This window comes from Lynx canadensis, chromosome A3 (assembly GCF_007474595.2).
Source record: "Lynx canadensis isolate LIC74 chromosome A3, mLynCan4.pri.v2, whole genome shotgun sequence".
Lineage (NCBI taxonomy): Eukaryota > Metazoa > Chordata > Mammalia > Carnivora > Felidae > Lynx > Lynx canadensis.
Window position 1 is genome coordinate 58,139,392 of NC_044305.1, and position 9,162 is coordinate 58,148,553.

At 43.0% G+C, this 9,162-nt stretch overlaps 1 protein-coding gene across 1 annotated transcript in view; it reads left to right on the forward strand.

The window, feature by feature from the left end:
* The window catches only part of RFX8 (regulatory factor X8), a 167,709-nt gene extending 159,453 nt beyond the window's left edge, over positions 1 to 8,256 (forward strand). Inside the window, exons 14-15 of the mRNA XM_030310375.1 lie at positions 2,049 to 2,365; positions 6,688 to 8,256. Of these exons, the coding sequence (XP_030166235.1) occupies positions 2,049 to 2,365; positions 6,688 to 6,864 (494 nt within the window). The 3' untranslated portion in view covers positions 6,865 to 8,256. The remainder of the gene's footprint in view (positions 1 to 2,048; positions 2,366 to 6,687) is intronic.
* Positions 8,257 to 9,162: the final 906 nt, after the last annotated feature.

Genomic DNA, 9,162 nt, shown 5'->3' on the forward strand with positions numbered 1-9,162 from the left:
AACTCGACCCTTAGATCAATAGTCGGATGCTTCACCAACTAAGCCACCCAGGTGCCCCACCTTTGTTTTTGAATTGTGTTCTTGGGACATGTTAAAGAAAGCACCCAGGAAGCCAACTAAGATAGAAAAAAAAGTGGGTTCTTTGGGGTGCCCATATTTAAATTTTATAAATAACAGTTGATAAAGTCATCCTTGTACGCAGATAGTAGAAAGAGTGAAATAGCATCCATTGCAAACTTTCTGGTCAAATGGGTGGTCTTTCTCTGTCAGAGAAGCTCACGTCTGTCACATCTGTGGCAAAGATGGTGTGTAGGAGAGCTGTAGGAAGGGAATTTCACCCCTGAGCCCTCCAGCCTCATGGAAAGAATCACTCACTCCAACTGCTATTTATTGTGTCCCTACAAAGTCGCAAGCGCCTTCCTGGGCACTGAGCATACAGTAGTGGAAAGACAAAGTCTCCACCCCTGTGATCTTGCACACTAATCAGGGTGAGGAATCCCTGCTCCAGAGATGTCCTCACAGCGAGCAGGTGGAACAAGGAAAAGGAGATAAGCCCTATGGTAGACCAGTTTTGCCAACACTCTGGAAGGTGGCTGCTGTGAGTTGCCATGGAGATGACACCCATTGGTAATGAGATTTCCCCTTTAATGAAGTCCAAATGACTCTGCTTTATGCTAATGCTCTCCCAGCACAAAGTGATGGCGCAGGGCTCACATGTAGTCATGGAAAGAAACCCAGCCCTGAAGCTGTCATCCCCTCCCCCAATACACTTTCTTTGGATCCCTGTATGAAGCCCAAGAAAGTATTTACACCAGTTTTTCCTCTTCACATGGTTAAGTGGGCCAGAGGGAGGTCAGGCTCATTCAAGACCCTGTCAAGCCATCCCATCTCACCCAGATCTATCAAGGAAAAACAAACATTGTATAAGGCTTTGATATGGACAGAAGTTTGCTTGAAATGGATAAAAGGCATTGAAACAGGCAAAAGGTTCAGCACACTGGTCTGAGTTATCTCTGTCTTTCATTGTGTTTGAGTTATTTTACAACTCTAAATTGTGTCCAACTGATGATAATGCAAATGATCCTCCTTCAGGGAAATGCAAACTAGCTGTGTCAGGTGGATGCCATTGATTACTGTCCTGAGGACAGGTCTGTTGAATTTGTGTAAATTCTTCTCTGTCTATATATGGTCAATGCTTTGAATTCTCTTTTGAACCAGTTGCAATATTTTACTAACTTCCTCTTTAATAAATGACACATGAGTTCTTTGACACCCATTCATTTTATATCTGTATAAAGAGTCAAGGTTTAACCTTCATTAAAAAAGTGTCTTTTAATGATAGCAATAAGCCAGATCCCCCTCCCCCACACCCCACCCCAGCCCCGCTTTTCAGCCTAATGTTAATTATCTTTTTCTTTTCTGGAAAACCAAAGGCCTTGGGATTTGGAGCGTTTCGCTGAGTCACACGCCCTCCTGTCTCCCCTACCAGTCTCGCTGAGGGCACCCCTTGCAGGCCCATGTGAGAGAATGCCAGCCAGCTTCCCTCCCCCACTTCCCTCACCACAAGATGCAGCCACACAGACTGCAACAGGGGAAAGGCATAGCTACGTTTCCAGCTCTTTCCAGCCTCCTAAGGGCAGCTGGCTCCCTTCTGCACTATACCTCTGCGTCTCCCAGCCTGTCCCTTATGGCCCAGCCTCATGTGCCAACCACGGGAGGCCAAGGGGGCACATTCTCCAGCTCTGGGAGCGGCATCTCTTTCTCTGTGGGATTTGTTTTTCTCCCACCTCACACCAGATGGGTTTTAAGTTCCCCTTCATGGCTCAGGCTATGTAACTGTCTGTGCTTTCTGTCCAAAAGCCTCCTTGACTGGGATTCATGGGTATGGAATGCCCGCCTAGGACCCCTGAGGATCTGCTATAGGAGTGAGAAGGTCCCAGTACACAGGAGTTGAAAGCCCCAGAAAAGTTGGTATTTCCACAGTGATCTGTTTATTTGTCCATCTGTCTATATCTAATTATTCATTTGGGCTTGTTATTTCAATGTAGGCTCCTGGCATCTGTTTCATTTGCTGCTTCTAGAATATGTGATTCATATACTTCAGTCATGCATAGAAGAGGAAGAGGACGACGATGATGTGGGAAATCTCAAGGAAATGCTACCAGATGACCAGTCTCTTGTCCAGCCAGACCAGGCAACCTTCCACCCTCCAGATTCTTCACCAGCCCTGGCGTATGACAGCCCACATATGGATCCACATGGGGTGATGCTGAAACACATAGGCCAGAGCCGATGTCCTGTGGGTGTGAACAGTGTGTTTCTCAGGGTCCTGGGCTTCCTGGTGGACACTGACACGGGTGATAAGGTACAGACACAGGGGCAGCCTTGGCAAGGGAAGTAAGAACTATCACATGGTTAGGAAATCCACGAAGATCATTCTGTCCAAACAATGATACATGATTCTAGACTCATCTTTGCTTCAGGAGATTTTTGCCAGGGGTGATGATAGTAGCTTATCTGTTAATCACTGGTCAGCAAACGTTCATGGTGTATAGATTATGTACCAGGCACACTTAGAGCTGTGGAATATTTGGATGGCCTGGGTCTTGCCTTGCCAGAGTTTGCCAGGCATGCTTATGATGAAATTTGGAAGAAAGAATTCCTGAGATGTTTTTGGTGCAAAAAGGTGATTTTATTATAGCATGGGACAGGACCCGTGGGCAGAAAGAACTGCACTGAGATTGTGAGGAGTGACTGATTATATACTTTTTGATTAGTGGGGGTTAGGGATAGCATAAGTCTCAGGAATTTTAAAGCAAGGCTTTCAGGACCTTGAGGGGCTAGCTACTGTTAAGATAAGGTTTAGTCTGTAATAAAACATAAACGTTAATGTGCTAAGGCAGCCATGACTTCCTTGAGGAAGGTCACACTCCGCATGTTTCAGGTGTCTGTCCGTGGGCTGCAAGCTGTAAGATTTAGTTTAAGCTACATTTCTCTTGACTTTGTTTTCCTCAGTAGTTAGGCTAACTGAGCTAACTAAACTAAGAGGTAACCCCTGAAAACACCTCTGCCATTTGGGATTTTGAAAAGATGGAATTGGGGTACATCTTGAAAGATATAAAAATAAGAATTGCTATTTCCACCTACTATACAACTTTTCTATACATTATCTCCAAGCCATACAGCCCTGCAGAGTGTCTGCCCTTATCATTTCTATGCCATGGCTGAGGGAACTGAGGCTCAGAGAAGCTAAGTGACTTGCAGGAAGTCACACAGCAAGTAAATAGTGGAATGGAGATTGGAACCCTGGCCTGCCTGATCTCTAGTCCATTCTTCTCCCACAACACAAGATCAGAGGAGGGTGGTCCATGCCCGAAGGAGAATAGGACACAGGTTGCAGAGTTCAGAGAGGGGACCTTGAGTGCCAGAAAGAGGCGCCAGACTGCTGGAGCAAGCAATTGAAACTCCTCCGTTGCCTGGGGAAGTGGAGGGTGCCTGGTGTAAAAAATTGTCTTAGTACTAATTTCTAAACCTTCTATACACATGTTTGGAAGTTTAGCCACTTTACATAGTATTTCTTTTGCACCCGCAAGTTCCCTCCCCTTTTGAGAAGATGAGGAGTTGAGCTGAGTAGGAGATCCAGGCAGGGTCATTGCCCTTCACCTGAGTTAACAGTGGTCTTGACCATGGGAATGAGTCACAGCCTGAAACTGTTCAATGCCCTACAGTCCTCACAATAACCAGAACTTCACAGGGACCTTTCCTTCCTGAATAAACCCTCATTCCAAGTACCCCAGAGTGCAGAGAACCCTGTTATTAAGCACTACTTGGACAGAACACCGTACTAGACAAAAATAATATGAGCCAGAGTGAAAGAAATGCGTGTCAGGTTTACACATTCTCTGGTTTTGGTCTTTGTTTTCTTGTCTTGCAATAGTTATGTTCATATATCTAGCTACCTTTGATGCTGTTGGTGGAGTAGGTTCAGACATGTATCTATAAATAAGAAACTCACCTCCTCTGTGAGTGTGTATCTGAAGCAGACATGACAGACAGGCATGAAATAGTGACATACTGGCCTCAAATCAGGGACCCAATGGTGGGGGCAAGGAGAGCTGGGCCCTGTTAGGAGAGGAGCAGCTGGGGACAGTTAGGGCATCACTCACAAGCTGGTATTTCAGGGCTGCTGGCAGAGAGAAGGCCCAGTTAGATCTGAAGAAGGAACCAGGTGGCCAGGCTGTGCCCAGGAAAATGTCTCTCCCTGCACCCTGACCCTCTGGACGAAATGTCCTGTCCTGGCAGCAGGGCCCTGCAAGGGCTGGCCAGTGGGAAACTCACCTGAGTACACTCTGGAACATTGTATGGAGTCCTAACAGGACAAGGAATTGTGCTGGACATTCAGCTCCAAGTGTGCACATCTCCACTCACTGGCTGGGGAGAGAGCTAGGACTGTAGACAATTTGACATGCCCCTTAGTCACCAGGGTAACCAGGAGTAAACTTTGTGTTGGGCATGTAAATGCATCGTTTCAACAACACAATGAGATGTACCATCATTGTTCCCGGTTCACAGATAGCATAACTGAGGCTCATGAAGGGTTGAGTAATGTTCCCAAGGTCACCTCACTAGTAACTGACAGAGCAGAGATTCAAACCTTCGTAGATCTCCTTGCAAAACTGTCCCTTCCTAGCACCCTCTCTCTTCCCAGAAGGTGCTGCCATGTGCTCTAATTCCAAAAGCAGTGATGGGAATAAATTAGAAATACCTTCAAGTCTGATGATTTGGGAACATAAGTGGGCAGTCTAGTACATAACTTCCTAGATGAGATTCGAATTCCCTGTCTTCCACTTCTTAGCTGAGAATCTTGGGCAAATTGCTTAATTTATCTGTACCTCAGTCTCTTTATCTACAAAACAAGAATAATACTATCTAATTCCATAGGGCAGTTATGAAGCTTAAATAAGTCAATCATTGTAAGATTCTTGGAACATAAGTACCCATAACCATTAGTCATCATTATTAATTCTCCAATGAAACCTCCTAGCCTGAGCACCTTTCACCACACCCCACCCAATCCCCTAGCAACTCTGAAGTTCATTGCAGTGGGGTTTGACCTATATTTAATTGGTGGAAACAATAGAGAAAGACATTAACTACTTAATTGAACTACATAATAAAGCAATACAGGCAGATGAATGTCAGATAATCCAAGGTAATATGCATTAGAGATTAATTAAACCTGCCTCTGTTTGTGCATGCTTGCTGAATTAGCTTTAATGACTTAAACACTCTAACACCAAAAAGTTACGCTCATCTAATTTTTATTGCATTCATTATTCGGCATTTGCACTCATCATCAACAAAAAAGCACACCCTCTGTGTCCCATCTGCATTCATCTGCCACGAGTTAACACCCCATTCAGCTGCACATCTGTGGCAGCCTCGTTCTTGGAACAATTTAGTGCCGCCCTGCACCTATGATAACAACCGAAGTCAGCATTCTGGGCTGCCATATCCATCTGCCACTCTTCCACATTCTAGCAATGTTCAAAATAGGAAGGTGCCAAAGAATGTTTAAGAATAAAGTGAAAAAATCACACTGATATTAAATAAGAAATATTCTTTTTAAAAACATACTACACAGTTTTCACTTTAGGGCATGTACTCAAGGATTAAAACATGGCAAAAATATTTAAAAACAAGCAACTCTTTAGCTCTAGGACAGAGATAAAGACAATTTTTTTGAGAGAGAAGAAACACATCTTCTGGTTGGGTGGTGATGGTTATTGTCAAATTTAGGGAGGAAGAGTATGAAATACTTTCACTAACCTTACATTTGAAGTTGTCGTGTACCCATCTTTGTCAAAATATGTTGACTTATGGGGGGTGGGGGGTTATCGATAAAACAGGGCCAAGAAAATACTTCTCTGTCAGTCTGAAAGTCATCATGTCCAAGGATTTGCTCATCTCCCAAGTACCATTGGAGCTAAGGGAAGGAAGGCATATTATCCCTGTTTCTCTGATAGGAAGACGTGCTAAGTGAAGTTAGACGTGTTAGCTGAGAGCAGGTGCTTAAGCTAACATCAGAATCTGTCAATCTCCCAAATCTCTTACTACCCAGCTGAGTGTTAAATTAACCAATGACTATTTTCATGGTCCTCCCACCCCTACCTTCCTTATCTACTGGCATGCTTGATGGATGGTGGAGGAAGGGTCTGTGTGGGAATTTGAGCCAAGAATACAGGGATTGGTCTCCAACTGGAAGGCAGCCAAAGTGATGAGCATTACAGCCACATGGAGCCCCACGGACATTTCATACGTTTCTTCATGATTTTCACACCAGATCCACACTCTCCCATGTCCTTAATGGAAGTGTGCTGGCTTTATCTCAAGTGGTCACAAACAACCGCAGGCCCATTCCTTTTCCTAAAGACAGCCCACCTGCCTCACCCTCCATGGCCCCTCTCTCTTGTACCATCTGAGGGTTGAGATTCTCTCCCTGCAGTCCTCAGGCCTTGAGCATTCCTCAGAGAAATTGGGATCTCCAGTAGTAGGAGTAAATAAATGCAGAAGCTTCTGGTTAGGTCCGTGAGGGCATGGTGGAAGAATTCAAATGGTGGGTCCTGCAACAGGAAATCATATAATTTCTCTTTTTATCTTTTCCTTGTGACTGTTTCCCCCTTGCAGCTCATCCAGGTATTGTTGGAGGACAAGGCCACCGAAAGCACCTTCAAACTCAGCCTTCCTGTGGGACAAGAGGCCCTGGTAACTCTAAAAGATGGACAAAAATTTGTAATTCATGTATCAGATGTACCCCAAAGCTCTGAAAATATTTTTTTCAGGGAAAGCAACGCTAATATATAAGATCATTTCTTAGAATAGGACATGAGAAAACATAGATTTTCACTCTTAAAAATATATTAAGTGCTAAAGCTTTTGTATTGATGAGAAAGAAGATTTTATGTACATAATAGAGGTAGCATTGTCTATTTTGTGTTTATATGTATTTCAAGCAGTTAGTTTAGGTGAATCATATAAACTGATTTGGAGAATGTTTTTTGCTTCTGTTGCTTTTCTTCAGGGCTTTTCAAGTGTTTTTACCAGGGACTTAATAGAAGAGAAGTTTGAGAAATCTTGTGAGTAGAGAAATGGATAGATCTCTAGCGAGAGATAAAATTTGAATACAAACAGGTACAACCAGTAAAAGGCCAATGGTAACATTTTTCTTCCCCTTGGCAGGGCCCCGATTGAAATAGAATTTGTGGAAAGATCTCCTCAGGCAGTAAGAAACAGACAAAATGCAATTTGATACCAACCGTTAGGCTTACTTATTGGTCCATTAAGAACATTCTTGAAGTGAGGTCAAATTTTGAACCCAACAATGTCTGCAACAAATGGTGATGCCCTCCTTTGAGTCACTTTTTATTGCTCTTTGTTGCAAAATCCTGAGAAATGTTGAAACTAAGAATAGATCATTCACTGCTAAGCCAGATCAATTTTTATGTAACTGATTATAACATTTAAAAGGAATTTAGCAATTCATGCTTAACATGACTTCTGGTATAAGAGGAAATAATAGAGAATATTTTATTGATCTCATGTTATATAAGAAATGAATTAAATTTCCCTAAATGCTTGGAAATTTTAAAGAAACACGAACTGTGTCACTAGATTTGTTAAGAATTATGCATCTTTATAGTTAAAGAAGCAATCATTATTTCAGGGCCCTTTACTACTACATTTAATATGTTATCTCATTAGTTAAGCTCTCTGGGAGTAATAGTTTATCAAAGAATTACTCAGGGATATTCCTTTACTCACTGTTCAGTGACCTTGCATATCATTCATTTGCTCACATGTAAGTGGACAGATGGGAGACAAGAAACAAAGGTAGCAACAAGATGTACCAGATTGGGAATAGTGAATTTTATTTGCATATTTTGAGGTAAACTGATTAGCCGAGAGCTAGCAGAGGATATTCAGTCCTTGAAAAAGCTAACCAGGTTCATCAAAGGCAACAATCTGAATTGCTTATCTCTAGGGTCAGAAGTTAGGTTAGGGGATGAGGGTGGGTAGTAAGAAACAGGAGAGAAAGAGGCTTCTGGGACCCCTGATAGTGTTCCAATCTGCCGTTCAAGTGTGTCCACCTTGTGAAAATGTGTCACAGAGCTTATGACTTGATTTGATTAATTTTCTGCTTTATGCTATGTATGAAAGTGTATTTTTTTAAGTTTATTTTATTTTGAGAGAGAGAGAGAGCACGAGTGCAGAAGGGGCAGAGAGAGAGGGAGAGAGAGAATCCCAAGGTGACAGACCCTGCACTGATAGCACAGAACCTGATGGGACTCAGTGTCACCAACCATGAGCTCATGACCTGAGCTGAAACCAAGAGTCAGACACTTAACCGACTGAGCCACCCAGGCACCGTGAACATGTGTTTTTAAAATAGAAGGTATTGCATATACACTGGGTATTGCATTAGAGGCTCCTGGTGGGGGAATGGCTAAGAAGCTCGTGGAAGGATTTCAGGAGAAAGTGAGCCAGCTTGGAAAGCCACCAGGTTCAACGAACACTGATGTGAAAATGGAACCACACCTGCCATGTACGTCTTTGTTTTTCCCTCTCAATCCACCTCACTGACAACCTGAGGCAGGAGGCCAAGCAAGAAGAGAGAATCTCTCCACATCCACCTCCCTCACCCCAGGCCTCAAGACCCAATGCAGTTCTCAGCCAGGACAGAGAAGCTTTCATCCTTAATAAAGTTTGACATTTTGATTATTACACTGGATTAGACATTTTAATTACTCATCAGAGATGGTTCTTGTTTCGTTCACAGCAAATTATGCTCAGAGACTGAAATTGTCTTTGCCAGTAATTTATTTAACAAAAGTTCACTGGGGGAATTATAATTTATAATAATAATATGTCACAAGCCAGTAGCATACAGGATAATGTCTCTTCATGAGCCAATAAGGAAATAATATAGTCCAAACCAGTGATAGATTAATTACACTACTGTTCTAGGCAAAGGGGAGATGAAAGAAAAAAAAGACCAAATTTAATTGAGGTGTACCTTTCTGCAAGTTGGTTCTCAGAAAAGTTGGCTTAGCCAACCAAGAGCTGACGTTCAGCTGCCAGCACAGATTGCTAGAGCACAATGCT